Source organism: Papilio polytes, unplaced genomic scaffold (genome assembly GCF_000836215.1).
Source record: "Papilio polytes unplaced genomic scaffold, Ppol_1.0 DF822622.1, whole genome shotgun sequence".
NCBI classification, from domain to species: domain Eukaryota; kingdom Metazoa; phylum Arthropoda; class Insecta; order Lepidoptera; family Papilionidae; genus Papilio; species Papilio polytes.
In genome coordinates, this window is record NW_013526582.1 from 708,248 (window position 1) to 730,875 (window position 22,628).

At 32.8% G+C, this 22,628-nt stretch overlaps 2 protein-coding genes across 8 annotated transcripts; one reads left to right on the top strand and one right to left on the bottom strand.

Annotated features, from left to right (window-relative positions):
- Positions 1–270: 270 nt before the first annotated feature.
- Positions 271–10,572, bottom strand: LOC106105920 (zinc finger Y-chromosomal protein 1-like). Its single transcript, XM_013286376.1, has 8 exons — positions 10,471–10,572; positions 9,298–9,617; positions 6,993–8,029; positions 6,105–6,171; positions 4,100–5,359; positions 2,280–2,656; positions 1,353–1,621; positions 271–389 (listed from the first exon to the last, which is right to left on the bottom strand). The coding sequence occupies exons 2-8, from the start codon at positions 9,581–9,583 to the stop codon at positions 272–274; spliced, it is 3,414 nt and encodes a 1,137-aa protein (XP_013141830.1). The 5' UTR covers positions 9,584–9,617; positions 10,471–10,572; the 3' UTR covers position 271.
- A 572-nt stretch (positions 10,573–11,144) lies between these two features.
- On the top strand, positions 11,145–21,240 carry LOC106105921 (zinc finger protein 836-like). Of its 7 annotated transcripts, none has more exons than XM_013286377.1 (7): positions 11,145–11,523; positions 12,330–13,354; positions 15,272–15,338; positions 16,069–17,424; positions 18,395–18,762; positions 19,678–19,940; positions 21,074–21,240. In XM_013286377.1, the coding sequence occupies exons 1-7, from the start codon at positions 11,253–11,255 to the stop codon at positions 21,111–21,113; spliced, it is 3,390 nt and encodes a 1,129-aa protein (XP_013141831.1). In that variant the 5' UTR covers positions 11,145–11,252; the 3' UTR covers positions 21,114–21,240. The 7 variants fall into 7 exon arrangements, with proteins under 7 accessions (XP_013141831.1, XP_013141835.1, XP_013141836.1 ...); XM_013286381.1 differs by having other exon boundaries at positions 12,330–12,722; XM_013286382.1 differs by having other exon boundaries at positions 12,330–12,420.
- Positions 21,241–22,628: the final 1,388 nt, after the last annotated feature.

Consider the following 22,628-nt stretch of genomic DNA (forward strand, 5'->3'; position numbering starts at 1 on the left):
TCACAAGTCATCATCCACTTGCCCTTATCCCTATAGAGGGTCGGCACAGTATGTGCTTTTCCATACATCTCTATCAGCCGTATCTGAAATACACTCCTTTCTTAAGCATATCCTCTTTCACACAATCCATACTTTCTTTTTTATTTTTAAAAGGTCACAAGTAAAAAACAATAAACAATAAATATATTTCCCATTAAAATGGATCACAATTGGATTTTTCCCATCGGTTTGAATGGGAATTTATTCATTTAATTTAATTTGATACATAAAATTATGAAATATCTTTACTAAGAGTCTCCGATACCGGTTTCTTTGGTTCCCTTTTTATTTTCTTTTTATTTTTAACTTCATAGTATGTCGTATTATATGATCCTTCAGTTTTATCAATTCTGTAAGAAAAAGGAACATTAAAAACATTCCAAAAACTTTAAATTGAATTGGATAACATTTTAAGAATACTTTAGGTCCTAGGAAAAGTTTTGAACACTAAATTCTAAGACATCTATATATGCGATAGTTTGTATGTATATTTGTATCCTAAATTGAATGGATCTGGATGTTTGTATATGTAGAGGGTAGTTTGAAACACATAGGCACATAACTATCGATATATTTTTTATAATATAATGTGGCAAACTAACAAGCAGCCTGAATCTACCGACATGTAAAGCGACCGCTGCACATAAACATCCGCAAATGCAGCGCTGCCTACCCTTCATTGACGGAGACGCACATAAAGAGGACATTTCCCCTTCCTATGCGTCTCCACCGTCAAATACACTTTTCCTTCCCATCCTTTCCTCTTAAGAAAATGGTGGAAAGGGACTAAAATGAGTCCTCCAGCAGCACATTGATCAGTAGGCGGAATATCTTCCACTTGCCGGCTGTCTGAGGTCGTGGTATTGCTGACAGTGCAGGCTGCACTGCCGACATGTTAGAGCGGCCTCTACCACTGTTAAGTTATTGTTTTAACTGCTATTTAAAAAAAAGATTATGTTGGGGCCCATATAATATTATAAAGAGGAAAGATTTGTATTTTTGTATGTATTTGAATAACTCAAAAACTATTGGGCCAAATTTAAAAATTCTTACACCATTAAAAAGCTATCAGTGAGTAACATAGGCTACATTTTTACTATGTTTATTCCACACAGACAAAATCGCGAGCAATAGTTAGTCATGTAGCATTTCTATGTTGTAGTGTTACATATTAAGAGCCTGTTCCACCAAATTGTGATGAAATATCGGATTTTGTTCCCTATCTGAGTCTTTATCAGCCAGTGGTGGGAAAAGCCCTTAATATTATTTTATTTTTATGTTTTGGTAATTTTGACCCCTTTTATAATACTCACCCGTGCATAAATCTCATATGGTTTTTAACATCTATAAGCCGTCTATACTGTTTACTGCAGAGCGGACAATCAGCTACATATTTTCTTATTTTATGTTTATTCCATAAATGATCCCATTTCTCCTTACAAGTGTTGAATTTTCTATTACACACGTGACATGTGAATAGAAAATTTATATGTCGAACTTGTATATGTCTTTTCAATCTATGCTCAGAGGGAAGTATTTTATCGCATTTTGGGCATTGCATTGATGTCATAGGTTCGTGATTCTAGAAGAGACAAGTTTTTTAATCACTATATCATAGCTTGCTATATGTCCCCATTGAGGGGAGCCTACCCTGAGTATGATTAGGCCATAAAAAAGATGACTAGGCCATTAAAAAGGTGACTAGGTCATAAAAAGGTGACTAGGCCATAAAACTAGGTCATATAAAGGTGACTAGGTCATAAAAAGGTGACTAGGTCATAAAAAGGTGACTAGGCCATAGAAAAGATGACTAGGTCATTAAAAAGGTGACTAGGCCATAAAAATGTGACTAGGCCATTAAAAAACGGTGACTAGGCCATAAAAAGATGACTAGGTCATTAAAAAGGCGACTAGGCTATAAAAAATCTGACTAGGCCATTAAAAAACGGTGACTAGGCCATAAAAAGATGACTAGGTCATAAAAAGCTGACTAGGTCATAAAAAAGGTGACTAGGCCATAAAAAAGGTGACTAGGCCATATTTAACCTGCACTGCGGGTTGACTTCACACATATCTTTGTTTTTCGTGCATCGTGAATGACATGCAATGAAAAATATCGGTGAATAAATTCAAAGATATGTGTGAAACCAACCAACCCGCAGTGAATAATGGTTGACTATGGCCTAGTCCCTAACTTAGGGTAAGATCCGAGCCCTTTAAGTTATAAACACTATACGTACCTTTAAATGTCGTATAATACTCGTCTTAGCACAAAACTTTCCACCGCACAGATCACAGATATAATTATGTTGATTATGCACTTTCCTATGTTTACTAAAATTACTTGAATCACTAAACTTTTTATAGCACAAAGAACACTGATATATCCTGATATGGGCATGTTCTCGGACATGCTGTCTCCAAGTTGACAACTCCTTGATTTCCTCAGCACACATGGGGCATTTTAGCTGCCCACCTTCGGCAATCATCTTCACTTTAGCTTCATGTAATAGATGTTCGGTTAAATGTCTCTTGCTGTCATTTTTTCTTACATTAATTTTAGAACATACTATACATTTTTTGTTCTTATGATCTCTGCTTGTGTCCGATAGGATAACTGAAAATACAGACAAAAATACAATTCTTCTTTTTAATATTAGTTTAGATAGCTATACTATGCGACGAAATGATGGGGACATAAACCAGAAAGTGTTATAAATGAATGTGGATGGCTACAAAGAGGAAGACCGAAGAAAGTATGGATTGTGTGAAAGAGGATATGCTTAAGAAAGGAGTGGATTGAGATATGGCTGATAGAGATGTATGGAAGAGCAGCACATACTGTGCCGACCCTCCATAAGGGATAAGGGCAAGTGGATCTATATGATAGATCTATTATAATAAAGCGTAAACACACTCTTCTTTGTTGCCTAAGACGTCAGCAATTACAGCATGTTTTTGAATAACTCTTTTTAATAAAAAACCCTACACTTACATCATGCTTTAGGCTATATATTTTCCCCCCATTAAACTTAAGGGGTAAATGTTTTGGATAAAAACCCTAATGTGGGAAAGAGACCATAAGTTGTTGCCAACATTAAGGAAGCAAGATTGTCATCATGTCATGTCATTTTGACATTTGCAACTGATAATTTGACAAGTTTGAACAAATGTGAATAAAATGAATTTTTTATAATTTTATGCGGATGAAATCGCATGGGAACAGCTAGTTATAAATATATCATCATCACCAGCTCACTATACGTCCCCACCGAGGGGCTCGGAGTCTACCCTAAGTAAGGGTGACTAGGCCATAGTCAACCACGCTGGCCCACTGCGGGTTGGTTGACTTCACACATAACTTTGAATTTCTTCGCCGATATGTGCAGGCATCACGATGTTTTCCTTCACCGTAACAACGTCGGGTAAATTATGTACATATGTAAATTCGAAAAATCGAAAATCACACTGGTACAGCGGGATTCGAACCCAAGACCTGTAGATTACAAGTCAAGTGCTTAAACCACTGAGCTACCGACGCTCTTTACTTATAGATATATCAGCTCTTTGTTTTGTTGCTACATTGTGTAAAATTCTCAAATAAGAATGGAGGCCTTTGCTATTGGCTAAAATTTTAGTAACCATGGCAACCTTGTTTCTTTCCTATTGGTTTATAGTTTTGTCCCTTTTTCATAGAACTTTTTTTCCAATTTACTGACCCTTTACGTTTAATAGCGTGAAAATATATAGCTTATAACATGGCGTAAGTGTAGGGCTTTTTATTAAAAATATAATTATTTCAAAATATGCTGTAATTGCAGACATCTTAGGCAACAAAGAAGTGTGTGTTTACGCTTCATTATTTTAATAAGTACTAGGTGCTACTCGTGACTTTGTCCACGTGAAATAAAAACACATACCCAAAGTTAGTTACCTTTCTAAATATGAAAGAATTAAAATCGGTCCAGTAGTTTTTGAGTTATTTCAATAGTTACAAAAATACAAATCTTTTCTCTTTATATTAGTATAGATATATGTGTATTATAATAAAATATCTTACCTAAAGCTCGTTTTACCATTTCAGGTGTCATCATACTTTTCAATTCAGAGACATTTTCCGACACCTCATCGACTGCAACTTCAATTAATTCCAAATGAGATTCCCAATGTATGAAAAAATTGTCAATTTCAACGACATTATCACAAACATAACATAAAAAAGTATTGTTATTTATATATTTTTCGGAATCTTCAGGTATTGTAAAAAATAATTCATGTATATGCGTTAAAATGTGTCTTTTAAGGTTATGTAGAACGCTAAATTTCTTATTACACTGAGGACAAGAGAGATATTTCAATTTATGTTCTGGGAAATGTTTTAAATACGATTTCGTATCGGAAAATGTTCTCTTACAATATGTACATTTCATATGTTTACGACAACTCAATAAATGAGCTATAAAATCTTCATAATTGCCGTTATATCTGCAATTTTTACAACAATATGGATAATCTGTTTGTACCATTGTTATCTTATAATCAGATATTTCCATTTCGAATTCTTCATTATCTAAATTATCATTTTCAATTTTAAAATCTAATTTTTCAACATTATTAAGAAAATCTACAACTGAATTTTCTTTAATTTGAGTTTCTTCTCTAATTTCATTTGAGATATTTTCAATTGTATTATCTTCTCTTTTGATTTCTCTTACACTCTCATTTGTATCTTGTACTTCTATTTCATTATTATCTTCATTACATTCTATTTTACTTGTAGTATCTGTTTCATAAAACATATTAGAATTAAATCTATTTATCATATTAATATCAGGAACATCTTCACAAATCGAATCTATTATTATTTCTGATGTCTCACTATCGGTATCTGATATCACAAATACTTCTTTCTTTTCCTCAATAATACAAACATCATTATCTTCTATCGGATCATTAGCTTCTTTATCTAGAAATTTCTTATAAATACTAGATGTTTTAAACAATTCAGATATTTCATTATCGATTTCAACATCTTTCTTTATTTCAGCGTCTAATTGTTGTTGAAACGCGATATCAGATTCGATATCATCTTTTGAATTCTTCACAATTGAATGCAGCGTTACTTTCTTAGTTATTTTTTTATTCAAATCACTCTGTTCAACATTCTTAGGTTGATTTTGTATTTCTGTTTTCTTTTTCTCTTTTATTTTCTTTTTATTACGTGAGTTTTGTATATGTATTTTGTAAATTAAAGCTAGAAGTTTTGGTAATGTGTAATTTGTGTACCCTACATTATCTAAATATCCAAGTAAATGGCTACCTGAAATATACAAATATACATTAACTAACGCTAAAATTATTAAATACATAATGCGATGGAAAGGAATGTGGATTTAACGGTAGAGGAGACACGCGAAATGCGAAAGTTTAGATTTTTTTTATATAACATAAGGTGGCAAACGAGCAAGCGGCCACCTGAAACCGCCAAAATGGCGAAGCGACTGCCCATAGACATCCGCAATTGCAGATGCATTGCCTTAATTGCACATAAAGAGGATATTTCCCCTTCCTATGCATCTCCTCCACCGTCAAATCCACTTTCTCTTCCCAACCTCTCCTTATAAGAAAAGGGTGGTAAAGAGAAAGGGACTTAAAAGGCCTCCGGCACCACACTCATCAGACGAATCACGGAATTGTTTCCATTTCACGCCTGTCTGTGTGGTCGTGGTATTACTGGGGGCGTGCCGGCCTTGCAGTGCTAAGATGTTCAAGCGGGCACTAACACTGTTAGATGGATGTGTGTTAGAGTTTGTAGCCTAAACTGCTGAAAAGAATTCGATTAAATTTGCCATAGATATAGAGGACAGTCTTGAAGAACACATAGGCTACTCCGTCATCACCATCACCAGCTCACTATACGTCCTCACTAAGGGACTCGGAGCCTACCCTTATAAAGGGTGACTACCCCATAGTTAACCTGGCTCACTGCGGGTACTCACTTTTTTTAAATCCACGCGGACAAAGTCTAGGGCGAAAATTAGTGAATTAAAAAAATTATAACTTACCAGATATATCAAGAGGAATAGCACTATCATATACAATTCCTTGATAGCATTTCATAGGCAATAACATCTGAAATATATAAAGAAAACATTAATTTACAAAAAAAAAAATAGGATAAAAAAAATAAAAGTAAACATGGGTATTGCCAAGGGGATGTGAGACGACATCCTAAAGAATCTAAAAAATGGACAAAAAAAACGCTTCAAAATACTAATTCAGTACTAAAATAGTTCATCCACACAATCCATACAGAAAACTCAAAAACTACTTATTAGTTTTTCATTCAAAAATTGGACCACAGCTATCTATACTAATATAAAGATGAAACAGTTGTATTTTTTGTGTTGAAATAACTCAAAAACTACTGGATTTAAAAAATCACAGAAAGTTATATCTGTCCAAAATAACCTATATTTTTCATTATATTTTTATTACACGCCGAGAAAGTCGCAAGCAACAGCTTGTATCATAATAAAAAACAGATAAACAAACTTGAAATTACTAAAACCACTATCTAAAAAACTATAAAAAAAATAAAAAATTTACATTGAAATTAAAAAAAAAAACACTACTATACGTTTTACAATCTTACTTCTTACTAATATTATAAATGCAAAAGTTTAGATAGATGAATGGATAGATGGATGGATGGATGGATGGATGGATGGATGGATGGATGGATGGATAGATAGATGGATGGATGGATGGATGGATGGATGGATAAATGGATGTTTGTTAGAGTTTGTAGCCTAAACGGCTGAAGGGATCTCGATGAAATTTGGCATAAATGTAGAGGATAGTCTGGAAGAACACATAGGCTAATTCTTTTTTTTTTTTATTCCGCGCGGACGGAGTCGCTGGCAAAAGCTAGTCTTTTAAATAAAACTTACCTTAACAGTATAGCGTTTTTTTCTAACATCAGTTTCATGTTTCACCATATGTCTAGCAAAACGACTTTTGTCAATGTAAAGTACGTCGTATTTACATTTATTACAATATTGTATAACACTGTAATTACAAGAATGTTCTATCAAATGTTCAATAAGGAAGCAATTCCTAAAATTTCTAGAACAATCTGGACACTTAGTAAAACCTTTATTCATAGACATATGTAACTCTTGTAACGGTTTCGATACATATTTATTCCAACAAAAATCACATTTAAATAACTTGGGACGCTTCGGACAATCATGGTAAGCAACAAAATAATATTTCTCCTCACATAAATTGCATATCTTTGTCACTATTACTGCTGGGTCATCCGATTTTGGTGTGTGATACAAAATTTTATGTCTATACAAAAGGTCTTTATTTGCAAAATACATAGGACATAAATTACATAACAGACCATCATGTAAATTAGATTTACATGTATTTTCATGTTGTGCCAACTCTATGCAAGTTTTAAAATCCATCCAACATGAATCACAAGTATATTTCGATAATACTGTTAAAGCATGGCTTTTGTATGGTTTATCACATTTCCAACAATTACTATTTATTGTTATTGTATTATTTAGTTTTGGGTAATTAATACTTGCGACTATATTCCCTTCGTTACCAACACCTTCGAATGATATTAAAAATTGTGGGTGTTTATGAATTATTATATGTTGTTTAAACGGATTCAATCTCCACCATCCCTTATTACATATATAACATTTGTATGAAAGGGGTGTGTTCCTTAGTTTTGTATTTCTTTCATACCAATTCCTCCATAAATCTATAGCATTCTCTAATAAATATTCATGGACAGTTTTCGCATGGATGTATGTTTCGGGATGATGTGTTCGTGTAAATATATTTAAAAGTGAATCCGATTTACTTTTTAGCGATTTCGTTTGCTCTTCTATACCTTTTAGTATAGTTTTTCTTGTTAATGTGTATATAAAATTTTTTTGGATGACAAAGAATTTTTTTTCATCATCTGAAAAAGACTTATGAGTAATTTATGACATGAAAAATTATTAAAAAGGTATTATAAATTTTTATAACCAAAGTAAGTTGCATTTCCTGTTGCAGATAATCATATTAAAAAAAATCTAATTCATCATCATCATCACCAGCTCAATATATGTCCCCATCAACGGGGTCGGAGCCTACCCTAATAAAGGGTGACTAGGCCATAGTCAACCACGCTGGCCCACTGCGGGTTGGTTGACTTCACACATATCTTTAAATTTCTTCGCCGATATGTGCTGCATCACGATGTTTTCCTTCACCGTAAGAACGTCGGGTAAATTATATACATATGAAAATTCGAAAAATCATATTGGTACATCGGGATTCGAACCCAAGACCTGTAGATAACAAGTCAAGTGCTTAAACCACTGAGCCACGGAATACAGAAAAATTATCCTAAAAAAACAATTATTGGTTGATAGCAATAAATAAGGTATTCAATAGGAGCGTTGATGGCTCAGTGGTTTGAGCACTTGACTTGTAATCTATAGTTCTTGGGTTCGAATCCCGCTGTACCAATTTGATTTTCGATTTTTCATATGTACATAATTTACCCGACGTTCTTACGGTGAAGGAAAACATCGTGATGCCTGCACATTGGCGTAGAAATTCAAAGATATGTGTAAAGTCAACCAACCCGCAGTGGGCTAGCAAGGTTGACTATGGCCTAGTCACCCTAACGCTAAAGATTTGTATTTTTGTATTTAACAAATAAACTCAAAAACTACTTGCATAGGTTTCAATTATCACAACATTTACAAGGTCACTCATTGATAATGTCACCGAGTGATATATGCAGCTAAAATTGACTTTTAATATTAAAAAAAAAATATCTATACTATTAAAATAAAGCATAAACACACACCTCTTTGTTGCCTAAGATGTCAGCAGTTACAGCATATTTTTGAATAATTCTTTATTAAATAAAAGCCCTATACTTACTTCATGATTTAGACAATATATTTTCACGCCATTAAACTTAGGAGCCAAACTTATCTTTTGGATAAAAACCCTAATGTGGGAAAGAGACCATAAGTTGTTGCCAACATCAACAAGAAGAACAAGAAAGAAAGATTGCTAAGGTTTGTCATGTCATGTTATTTTGACATTTGCAATTGATAATTTGACAAATGTAAAAAATAAAATAAAACATTCATAATTTCATGCGGATGAAGCCGCATGAGAACAGCTAGTACATAAAAAATTCACAAGCAAAAGCTAATCTATACATACCTGATTCCAAAGAATTACAGATTTCCAGATTAAATGCACTGCTTGTTGCCCCTGCTTCATTTGAGTTATCCTCTTTGTTACATGTAGGTTCCAAAGAGTTAGAATTCTCACTTATGTTCTCATTATCAGAATTATCTGTACTAAGAACTTGAGCGTAGAATGGTTCATTGTACTGTTCATTTGAAACATTGTTGAGAGATTCATTTGTTTCTTCTGTATTTATTTCCTCTTCTATTTCTTCTACTTTAACATTTATGTTAAACTCTATCTGCGAAGTGTCTTCCATATTTTAATTTTATCCTCTCATTTTAAATGTTATCCTGAAAATCAAAGAGGGTAGTATTTAAAAAAATGTATTCATACTGATATAAATGTGTTTGTATAGATGTATGTTTCAAAGGTATCTCCAGAGGAATCAAATAGTTCTTTATATTATTATATAAAAATTTCAAAGTACCTACATCTTATAACTACCCACAAAAATATTTATAAACTCAAGGGTCACTAACTTTATAGCTTAAAAATGACGTCACTGTCAGATAAGGGTACGAAATCCGAAATTTCCATCACATTTACATGTTTGAATGTTATCAGACAATTACAATTTACTGGAACAGGTCCTTAGTGTTGAAAACTATATATAAGAGAAGAGAACTATATATCAGCAGAGAGGGGTTCGGAGCCTACCCTAAATTTACTAGGTCATAGTCAATACTAGACCACTGTAGAACTTCACACATATCTTTGTATTTCACAGATATGTACAGTATCACGATGTTTTCCTTCACTATATAAAAGGGTGAGTGTACATAATTATCAAATCCGAAAGACACATTGGCACACAGGATTCGAATCCAGGACTTGCACTTTACTATTCATGGGCTTAACTTATAAGCAAACATGACATAGAAAACTTTATTTGATAATCTTTAACGTTTTGATTTTACGTATAATTTTGTGAAAATATGGCGTACACGTCGGTACATCGTTTTTGTAACTACCAGCATATGTATTTTAGATATAAATCGAATTGTATTTTGTTATAGATGTTGTTTGGGGGATTTTATTGTCCAGTTTAATGTAAACACTTTACACAAGTAATATGCGAAAATGGCGTGGCTAGATATTGAAAAAAAAACGATAAAAGCTCAAAAGGTATAGATTTTAAACTACCTGTATTATTTTTCGTGCAACTTTTTAGCGATTAAGTTATTTTTTATCACATTTAGTTTATTTGTCGGGTAGTATAAGTTATTTTAATATGAAATAACGAAGACAGATAAAATAAACTTGACGGCACGACCAAAGAGTAAGTAATACCTTCACACATTTTCTTGCTAAATCTCTTTGTGTAATAATAGTTTCGCAATTTAAAGTTCATTTAGATTGGTTTTATAATATTTAAAGTAATTCCAAATAGTGCTTACATAGCAGGCTTAATTTTATACGCGTGGATTCAAAAGCATTACTATTCCGCTCTAGAATCGGATTAAATTAAATGGAAATTAAACATCTAAAGATAAAAGAGCATTTCGAATTTTAACATTTTAATAAAACATTTAGGCACGGTTATTTTGATTTTATTAGAGTACCCGTAGTACCGATTTCTAAAAATTTTTGACGTCATGTTCTGATAATTAACAGCTTTGTTATTTATGTTTTTCTTTAGCTACATTTATTTTTTATTTACTTAATTCTTTAATGAAGTATTTTAATATCGCATTCTAAATACGATTTACGAATACTCAGCTAAATTACAACTTATATAAATATTAATTCAATTGGACATTATTTTTTAATAACATTTCAACTTAATGTGGCAACTATAAGCATATCTTTCACTGTCACTGTAGCTTGCTACATTTCTGTAATTTCGGTAAAGTAAAATGAGATTACTTAAATATTGAATAAATGGAATGTTCAGGATAAAATAATGAAGGGATAAAACTAGTAATATGGGAGACACTTCGCAGGTTGCGTGTAACTTAAACGATAAAATAAAAAACGAAATAAACACAGAAAATACAAATGATATCAACAAAAATTTGTTATCTCTTAACAATGTTACAAACAAACGGGACAATACATCATTTTATACTGAAGTTATTAGTATAGATGATTCTGAAGATGAGGATACGGAACCTAAATGTAATCAAGATGATATTTCAAATGAAATAGCGGCATCAAGCGGATTTCTTAATGAGAATAATAATCCTTCGAAATCAGGTATTTTATATGTTTTTACTCTGATAATATTATACTGATATTATAAATGGGAAAGTTTAGATGGATGAATAGATGTTTGTTAGAGTTTGTAACCCAAATGGCTGAACATATCTGGATGAAATTTGACATAGAACATCTGGAAGAACTCATAGTCTACTTTTATACTCATCACCATCAACTTGCCCTTACCCCTTATGGAGGGTCGGCACAGTATGTGCTGCTCTTCCATACATCTCTATCAGCCGTCATATCTAAATCCACTCCTTTCTTAAGCATATCCTCTTTCACACAATCCATACTTTCTTCTGTCTTCCTATCCTTTGTATTCATCCACATTCAATCTTAACTCTTTATGGTTTAAGTCCCCATCATTTCGTCATATAATATGTCCATACCACGATAACCTTCTACTTTTTTACTACTACTTTTTTTTGTGACTGAAAGACCACTGTTAGCCTTCAAGAGTCATTTACAGATTCACCGGGCTTAAGGTGGCAGAACGCATATGGCGCATAGACTAAACTAAGCTCAAGGGCTCCCTCAGGAGCCTCGGCATGTGTCGTTACTTAGTTATTATTACCGCATTAGAAGGCTACCGAGCTCTTAGTTTGCTTCGGTGGACGCTTCATGCAGTGACTAGGCACAAGGGACCCCGAGAGGAGACCTTGGCTTGAGCTGTAACTCAATACGCGTTTAGCATTCTGATTCAAGGGCACCCGAAAGGGCTGAACCTTGACTTGATTGGTTGCTGCTATCTGATTATTAACTACTAGTTTTATACTGACTGTACATATTTTTTTTTTCAGAGAATGAAAAAAAATACTACATCATTTACCAACATAAGTTATACATATTAAGTAAAGAAACTATACTAAAAGGTATTGAAGAACAAGCTAAGTTAGTAAAAAATAAATCAGATTCAATATTGAATAAAATTATCCGAACGCAACATCCCCAATGTTACACACATAAAAGAACTGTATACGAAAACTTAATATATAATGCTATAGAGTACTGGAAACGTTGGTGTGAGAGCACAAAATTAAAAACTACCCCCATTTTATATAAATGTTACATTTGTAGTGAAGGATGGTCAAGATTATATCATTTCGAACAACATATAACAATACATGAAGAGAAAAATCTGACGATTTTACTTGAAGTTATTGGTCAAGAAACAAATATAATTGTCTCTTACGGTAATCCAAAGAAAAGTGAACTAGTTATTGTTAACACTGATTGTTGGAAATGTAATAAAGTATTTCAAAATCGTGAATTTATGAAATATTGTGTGAAAAGTCATACTTGCGAGTTGTGTCTGGATCAATTGACGTCTGTTGGATCACAAAGTGATTGTAAAAGCTACAACGATAGTGGGGTTTTATGTAATATATGTTCTATGAAATGTAGAAACGGATATATGTATAGTCATATGGTGTTATATCATTCACCGAAGTCTGACGAGCCGGCCATAACACATCCTAAGATATGCAATATATGTGAAGAGAAATATTTTTTTCTTCCTTACCATGATTGTCAGAAAAAATATAAATTTTATAGATGTCAATTCTGTTGCAATAGATTTCTAACGAAGAGATTACAACAATTACATATCTTAATGAATAAAGGTGTCAGTGAATGTCCAGATTGCTCGAAGAAATTCACTAAATGTTATTTAAACGAACATTTATTAGTCCATTCATCTAATTATGATGTGTTGCAATATTGTATTTTATGTAAAAATAACGTATTATATAATAATAATGAATTATTTACAAGTCATATGGTAAAACATGGCAAGTCTAGTCAAAGACGACGGTATGCTGCCAAGGTAGATCTTACTAATATTATAAATGCGACATCTGTCGATCTGTACACACAAACACACAAAGTACAGACAAACACACAAAGTTACACAAAGTAACATTCGATTATCTTTGTCGCTGATCGAAAAGTCAAAAATGTATGGAACTGACAACATTTGATAAGTCACATGGTTGTCACATCATACTTCATACTAATATTATAAATGTGAAAGTTTAGATTTTTTTTTTATAACATAAGGTGGCAAACGAGCAAACGGCCACCTGAAATCGCCTAAATGGCGAAGTGACCGCTGCCCATAGACATAAACGGAGGAGGAGATAAAGAGGATATTTCTTCTTATGCATCTCCTCCACTGTCAAATCCACTTCCTCTTTCCATCCTCTCCTTATAAGAAAAGGGTGGTAAAGAGAAAGGGACTTAAATTAGGCCTCCAGCACCACACTCATCAGACGAAACACGGAATTGTTTCCATTTCACGCGTGTCTTCTGTGTGGTCGTGGTATTACACCGGGCGTGCCGGCCCTGCAGTGCTAAGATGTTAAAGCGGGCACTACCAGATGGATGGATGGATGGATGTTTGTTAGAGTTTGTAGCCTAAACAGCTGAATGGATCTTGATGAAATTTGGTTTAGATGTTAAGGATAGTCTGGAAGAACACATAGGCTACTCACTTTCGGTTTTTTTTAATCCACGCGAACGGAGTCGCGGGCGAAAGCTAGTATTCCTATACATTCGACACTTTTTGTCGATTCTACTAGCTATGTTAATCGAAAGTTACTTTGTCTAGGGGGCTGATCTCAATGAAATTTAGCATAGATGTAGAGGATAGTCATAGATGTAGAGGAACACATAGGATATTAATTTTATTTTTAATTCTACACGGACAGCATCACAGGCAAAAGGTAGTGAAACACAAAATTTTCCATTATCTCAATTTGCTCTTGTCTTAGCACAATATGCACTTTATACATATCTATCAGCTGATTTTATATATATCTTAGAAGCATCGGTGGCTCAGTGGTTTAAGCACTTGATTTGTAATCCACAGGTCTTGGGTTCGAATCCCGCTGTACCTGTGATTTTAGATTTTTAAAAGTACATAATTTACCCAACATTCTTATGGTGAAGGAAAAATTGTGATGCTCATAGCGAAGAAATTCAAAGATATGTGAAGTCAACCCGCAGTGTGGTTGACTATGGCTTAGTCCCTAACTTAGGGTAGGCTCCGAGCCCCTCAGTGAGGACATAAAGTAAGCTTTTTATTGGACTTTTTGTCGCCCAGTCGTTCCCCTGATGTGTTTTTTAACTAGGAACATGAGGTGCAGGCGTTTCTTTATTTCAAAAAGTGTTTACTTAGTGACCTGTCGATTACAAGTCATGTACTCAAACCCGATCCACCAATCTTACTAATATTATAAATGCAAAAGTTTAGATGGATGGATGGATGGATGTTTGTTAGCGTTTGTAGCCTAAACGGCTGAACGGATCTCTAAGAAATTTGGCACAGGTTTAGAGCATAGTCTGGAAGAAAACTGGGCTACTTTTTTATCCCGGGAATAGTTACGGTTCCCCTGGGATTCATTAATTTAGTTTTTTAATGTTTACTCGATCATTCTGCAACGGTTCAACATATCTTATTGAAATTTGGCACAGATATAAAACAAAGTCTGGAGTACACATGGGATAACCTTCATCCCCGAGAAATGTCCGGTTCCCGAGGGATACGTAACTTTTTGTAATTTATATAATTTGTATGTTTTCTAATACCACGCGAACGAAGTCGCGGGCAACAGCTCGTAGTCTATAATGTAATTATATTTTTTTTTATTTATTAAGGCGATTTCCAAGTTACTATCGATTATTATCCTTAGCGAAGAAAGGATGTTTTTTTTTAATTCACGTTTTTTATTTTTTATTTCAGATGTTGTTACCCGTCAAATGCATAAAGGGCGTGATATGCGACAGTATAGTTCGTTTACAAGTACCTGGTGAGTTATCTATACTCCTATTCTACCTATACTAATATAATAAAGCGTAAACACACACTACTTTGTGGCGTAAGATGTCAGCAATCACAGCATATATCTGAATAATTCTTTCTTTAATTAAAAAGCCCTCCACTGACACGCTTTAGGCCAAGGGCGGAACCAGTTTTGGCGTCAGGGGGGATGTCACATAGTCGTGGTCAAGTCAAGAGCTTGACAAAATATGTAAATATATTTTACAAGCTCTTGACCGACCAGCTCGGGGAGGGGATCATAAACCCTATCACCACCCCCTCTGGTTCCGCCCTTGCTTTAGTATACTGCTTTAATATTCGCTATTAAACTTGGGGGATAAATAAAATGGAAAACTTGCATGTGGGAAAGGGGCCATAAACTACATGCTGCCAAGATTAAGGAAGAACATTGGCTAGGTTTTTTTTTTAATTTCACGCGGACGATGTCACAGGCGAAAGCTAGTATGAAGTATGAATGAATGAATAACGCCAACACACTCTTATATTAAATTATAAATATTCTAGCTTTCTCTCGACTCCGTCCACGTGGAATTTGAAAAAACCAAAAGTGAGTTGCTTATGTGTTCTACCAGACTATCCTCTACATCTGTACCAAATTTCATGGATGTCCGTTCAGCAGTTTAGGCTACAAACTCTAACAAACATCCATCTAAACTTTCCGATTTGTAATATTAGTATGATTAATTTGTATATTTCAGCAAAAATTCTACATAAACACATAGTTGATTTGGAATATATGAATTACACACCTCTTGAGTTATTCGAAATAATTAAAAGTAAAAAAACTAAGGAAATAACAGAAGCTTGTAATAAAAGTAATACAAACAAAACTACGTCTGTTAATAAATGTAGGAATCTAGAACAAAGTGTTATTACTAAAAAATTAAATAAAAAACAAATAATAACTCGAACAGTAAACAATTTACAAGATGACATCGATTTTGATGTCGAATCTAATAATGCATTCCAAGTACAATTAGACGCTGAAATACAAAGAGATGTTGAAATAGAGAAGCAAATATCGAAAGTTTTTGAAGCATCTGATTGTTACAAGAAGTTTCTAGATAAAGAAGCAAATGATCCAATCGACGATACTTACGATGTTTTGGATAATACTGTTTCAAATAATGATGAATATTTGAATACAGATACGAGTACTGAAGAAAATTCTGATACCGATATTCAAAATGAAAATCAATCAGATATGGAATATAATGAAATATTTAAATGTAATATTAAAACGAATGTAGATAAAATGGAAGATTGTAATTCAAATAAAGAAAAATCTAAACAAGAAGTAAATGAAAGTATAAAGAAAGTTGAAAAAGAAAATATTAATAAAAAAGATACAGATTTAATTAATTTAAACATTACAGAAGATAATTTGATATCCAAAGATAGTGGAAGTGAAATAGAAAAATCTGATATAACTAAAGATTTTAACGATAAAGTGACATCAGATTATTTGAATGCAGTTGACAATTTAGATACAGATATTAAAACTGATCCTAGTATCAATATAAAAATAGATACATTTAATACAGATATCGATGGAATCTCAGACAATATAGTACCTAAATATAGTGACAATTATATAAAAATTAATACAGAAAACATATCTGAACCTAAATATTCTTGCAGTGATTGTAAATATACAGGAAATTATAAACAATACGTAGATCATTCAATATCTTGTATAAACAAGTATATTAATTGCATATATTGTATGAAAAGTTTCCAAAACATAAAATCGTTTTTAAACCATTTTCCAGAACATAAACTGACATATTTATCCTGTCCCCAATGTTTTGAGAAATTCAATGATATAATTAATTTAAAAAATCATATTTTAACACATATATATGAGTTATTCCATTTACCGAATTCAGGATATGAAGGTTATAAATGTTCTTTATGCGAAGAATCAGTTGATATTGATAAATTTTTCATACATTGGGAATCACATTTACAATTGAACGAAGGTAATATGGATATAGACAATGAGATTGAAGTAAAAAAAATAATGACTCCTGAGATGGTAAAACAAGCTCTCGGTAAGTTAATTTAAGAATTTACTTAATTTATTTCCTTTATAAAAATAGGCAATATGCATATGACGCTAAATTGTACCAAACTTTTTATAAGTATACTTTATTATTATAAAAACAGTCCTGCAAATTTTTTTTAAATATAATGTGATTTAGTGGCAAAATTTAATCATTAAAAAGTGTCTTTTTTCAAATTCGCTCGCTAAGTTCTAAAACGCACACTATTGGTTGAAGCAAGTGGCTTATCTAATAAGGCGTCGCTGTGTTGACAATACACAGTTCATTTACGTTACTTTATATAGAAATACACTCTTGAAGTATTTTACTGTAAACACGATATCAAAACCAACTTTTTTAAAAAAAATAATGAATAGAATTATTAATTACCACTTATTTGTACCAGGAATAATAGAAATTAATCGATTTTTGAGTTTTTGACCTTGAGATACTTTGTTGTGTTTTACATGGAAGTGACATCTGAGCGTATGTTATGAATGGAATGAGACGATTGACGTCAATTGTCTCATGACAACTCCGGTCACGTTTTTCGCTCGAAAATGGTCGTAATTTTATTTTATTATTTTTAGCTCAATGGTTGAATATTTTCGCGTCAATTTTTTTTGTGGTTATTTTATAACAAGTATATTCGTTTAAAAAAAGAAAAAAACCGTGCATAATCCCTATTCACTTACTTAAGGAACTTGTTTATCTAAAATTTGTTATGAAATATCGCTTCCTTGATGTTGGCAGCAACTTATGGTCTCTTTCCCACATTAAGGTTTTTATCCCAAATTACTCCCCAAGTTTAATGACGTGAAAATATATATCCTAAAGCGTGACGTAAGTGTAGGGCTTTTTATTAAAAAAAGAATTATTCAAAAATATGCTGTGATGCTGACATCTTAGGCATCAAAGTGTTTACGCTTTATTATAACAGTACAGATAGAATTGCAATAATTTATATTTTCAATTTCAGTTATTCTAACAAAGATAAGAAATCACAATCTATTATGTATTGTGTGCAGTAAAATGTTTACAAACAGTATAAAACTCAAAAGACATTTGATTAACCATTTACTATACGAAGTTAAAATAGATATGCTTAACGGGGCTAAGTTAACTTGCCCTAAGTGTCGTATAGACATCAAAGATATCGATAATTGGATAATACATATGGAACAACATTCTCATTTACACAGTATATATTTTTGCAAATCTTGTCGTAAAAGTTACAAGGATCCAATTCTTTTTGATCAACACAAGGAAATGCATAAAAAAAAATACGTCTGTGACATCTGTGGTAAGAAGTTTTTTGTGGAATCCTTGATTATACAACATCTTGAGGTATGTATGGTTTTTTTACTGCTATAATTTTTAATATGTATATGCTTTTGCCCGCGACTCCGTCCGAAATTATGAAAAATTTATTTTATCGTTTACATTTGTCAAATTATCAATAGCAAATGTCAAAATGACATGACATGATGACAACCTTGCTGCCTTGATGTTGGCAGCAACTTATGGTCTCTTTCCCACATTAGGGTTTTTATCCAAAATATTAACCCCCTAAGTTTAATGACGTGAAATATATAGCCTAAAGCATGACGCAAGTGTAGGGCTTTTTATTAAAAAAAGAGTTATTCAAAAATATGCTGTAATTGCTGACATCTTAGGCAACAAAGAAGTGTGTTTACGCTTTATATTAATAGTAGCTTTCGCCCGCGACTCCGTCCGCGTGGAATTTAAAAAAAAACAAAAGTGAGTAGCCTATGTGTCCTTCCAGAATATCCTCTAAATCTATACAAAAATTCATCGAAATCCGTTCAGCAGTTTAGGCTACATACTAACAAACATCCATCTAAACTTTCGCATTTTTATAAAAAAAATCAAAATTATAAATTCTTTCTTTAAAAAAAAGCCCTACACTTACGACATGCTTTATTACACGCTATTAAACTTAGGGGGTAAATAAATTGGAAAAAACCTACATGTGGGAAAGAGACCATAAACTACAAGCTGCCAACATTAAGGAAGCAAGGTTATTATGGTTACGATATCCCCTAATCATACTAATATTACAAATCCGAGAGTTTAGATGGATGTTTGTTAGTTTGTAGCTTAAACTGCTGAACGGATTTCGATGAAATTTTGTATAGATGGTCTGGAAGAACACATAGACTAAATTTTTTTAATACCTCGCGGACGGAGTCAGGGGCGAAAGCAAATGTTTTAAATCACAATAAAATGTTTTATTTCTAGAACCATGAGCCTGTCAAAATTATTACTTGTCAGATATGTGACGAGGTATTCCGTTTCCAAAGTCAATATAAAAGTCACGATTGTATGCCATTACTGAGGTTCTCTTGTACTCTTTGTGAGAGAAAATTCCGCACTTGTAAGGATAAATTGAATCATTTATGGAATAAACATAAATTTAGCCGCCACTCAGCTGATTGTACACTTTGTGATAAGAAATATAGACGATTGCGGGATCTGAGATGTCATTTGAAGATGAAACATGGGTGAGTTTGGTTTGTCCCAATGTCTATAGAAATTTTAACCTCCCTGAAGTAAGCCCTCACACTTTTTTTTAACTTTTTTATGCAAATCGTTAGAGAGGGTTTGTGAAAGGAATTTTCGTTTGAGAGTTCCTACTTTCTTCGTAAAAGCGTGAAGTTAAGAGAAAAGGAAAATCGATCCAAATTTTTCCGATTTCGGAATTTCAAAAAATTTTTTACAGAAAAAGTAAAGACTCTCAAATTATAATTCTTTTCTCTCAATCTCTCTCAAACGATTCTCTAGCAATTCGCAAGAGCAAATTTAAAAAAATATGAAGTGTGAAAGCAAAATTCACGCTAAAAATTGAAATTGCTTTTACGGAGAAAATAGGAACTCTCAAACGTATTTTTTTTCTCTCAAACCCTCTAAGCATTCTCAAAGGATTTGCATATAAAAAAAGTAAATGAGGGGCTAACTTCAAGGAGGTGAAATTTTTATTTGATTCCACATTTGATATTAGCTACTGTCATTTTGTATAATGATATAGTTTGTCTAAATAAGATAGTTTGATAAATGACGCATGAAGTATCGAATTCAATTTGTATGAAGGCTGACGTACTTAGTAGACAGGTATCGTAGTGACGAAACACGCAGCGAACAATTATGAACTATCGATATTCGATTTAAATATTTATCAAACTCAACTAAAATTATTATTTTTTTATTCACTAATTTAGAGGACAATTCTGGTATTGATTGTAGTGTAGAGAATTTAGTAATGACAGATATAATAGCGAAATCCAATTCGATTACGTACGGCTGTAGTAGTAATAAACATTTATTTACTCTCATTATTTGTTATGGTCATTATTAATTTGGGAAAACAGTGTTTTTTTTAAATCATAAGTTGTAACTATAAATCGATAGATTCCAACTTCTATAAAAATAGAAATCGAAAATCGATAAGATTGATGACTGATTTTACACAACCCATCCCTACTGAATTGTCAAACTAATCTATCTTATTTAGACAAACTATACCACATATAATAGTGTAGTAATGAAAATTTAGAACACATGGATACTTGCTTTTTTTACCACACAGAAGAAGTCGCGGTCGAAAGCTAGTAGATTGTAATTTTAAATTTTCTTACAGAATAAAGAGAAGTGACGAGTTTGATAGATTGAGGGAATAATCTACAACGAAAGGGAAAAAGAAGAAGAGACAGAAGAGAAAGTGAATAAGCATTTACTATAAAATAGAACCTCGATAACTTAAAAATAATATGTTCCCTTCCTATCAGAGACTAAAACCTCTACAACATAGACATTTGATAACTTAAAACCTCTATTACTTAAAACATTTTGTTTCTCTTGGACTTTAACTTATCCAAGTGTGTTTATATGTAAAATGTATTACAATTGAAGACATTTAAGCAATATACTAATACTGAACAATTTTTTTTTACTGGTAACTTCTTTGACAGGTACTGTCAGTTGTCAAGTTTAGTGCCGTCTCGTGTGCTTGTATTGACATGTAAATTAGTCCCTTACCCTTTCCACCCTTATCCTTAAGAGGAAAGGTGGAGACGCATAGGAAGGGGAAATATCCTCTTTATGTGCGTCTCTGTCAATGAAGGGTAGGCAGCGCTGCAATTGCTGATGTTTGTGCAGCGGTCGCTTTACATTTCGGTGGATTCAGGCCGTTTGTTCGTTTGCTATATGATATAGAAAAAAAAAAATAGTAAATTATAAACTGAACAGTATCTAAAAATAAAAATTAAATATTGTTTATTATATATAAATTGCTTTATTCCATGTCAATACGCGAGGCGGCACTAAACTTGACAACTGTTACCTGTCAGAGAAAGTACCGGTGAAAATATTGATCCAGTCTCGTTTATATATTTCTTAAGTATATCCATTTTCTAAAATTCAGTACACTTAGCAATTAAGATAATGCATTTTTATTGCCTTATTGTAAATTTAATATATATTTACTTGTCTAAATTTTATTTAATATTCATATTAGAGTTGTGTTCAATTTATATATTTCAAGGTCATTTTAGACTACGCCAATTATAGTCTTCTAGTCAATCTATTTAATTAAATACCCATATTATGTAGGAATAAACCTATTTTTAGTATTGTAAATAGGATTGTAAATGTAATTTTAACTAGTATAATATATGACAGTTTATTTCGTCACATGATTCATCTCCCCTGCCTTATCCTACTCCCGTAGTGTCATCGGGTTTTCGTCTTCCAAAGCACTCTATCATCCGTCATCTCAGTCACTCCCTTCATCATGTCACCTTTCACACAATCCATCTCTTTCTATGTCTACCTCTACCGGTGTACCACATTCGTAACTAACATCCTTGTAACATGCGATTCATCCCTTCTCATAACATGCCCCCACTCTAACCTTTTACTCCTAATTTTCTCAACCACTGGGGCTACTCAAACTTCCTGACTATTTCGTCACCTGACTGATTTTTTACATCTATACATAGTGTGTGTTGTCTGTAATAATAAAATAAAAATTCCAGATTTCGGGAAAATATATTTGCGTTAGTGATAAATCGCATTTAAAAATTCTTGTCTGTCTGTCCGCAAGCCCGCGTTTGTAACGGGTAGACTCCAAAACGGCTGGGCCTATTTCGACCTTTCACTGGAGGGTAGTTGAAAGAGACAGCCATATTATAGGT

Excerpts from the sequence above, each read along its gene's own strand:
- LOC106105920 (XM_013286376.1), bottom strand. The coding sequence starts at position 9,583 with ATGGAAGACACTTCGCAGATAGAGTTTAACATAAATGTTAAAGTAGAA. Across the intron at positions 8,030-9,297 it reads CTGTAATTCTTTGGAATCAG|ATGATGAAAAAAAATTCTTT; the intron begins GTATGTATAGAT and ends AGTCTTTTTCAG. Across the intron at positions 390-1,352 it reads CATATGAGATTTATGCACGG|AATTGATAAAACTGAAGGAT; the intron begins GTGAGTATTATA and ends TTTTTCTTACAG.
- LOC106105921 (XM_013286377.1), top strand. The coding sequence starts at position 11,253 with ATGGGAGACACTTCGCAGGTTGCGTGTAACTTAAACGATAAAATAAAA. Across the intron at positions 15,339-16,068 it reads AGTTCGTTTACAAGTACCTG|CAAAAATTCTACATAAACAC; the intron begins GTGAGTTATCTA and ends TGTATATTTCAG. Across the intron at positions 19,941-21,073 it reads CATTTGAAGATGAAACATGG|AATAAAGAGAAGTGACGAGT; the intron begins GTGAGTTTGGTT and ends ATTTTCTTACAG.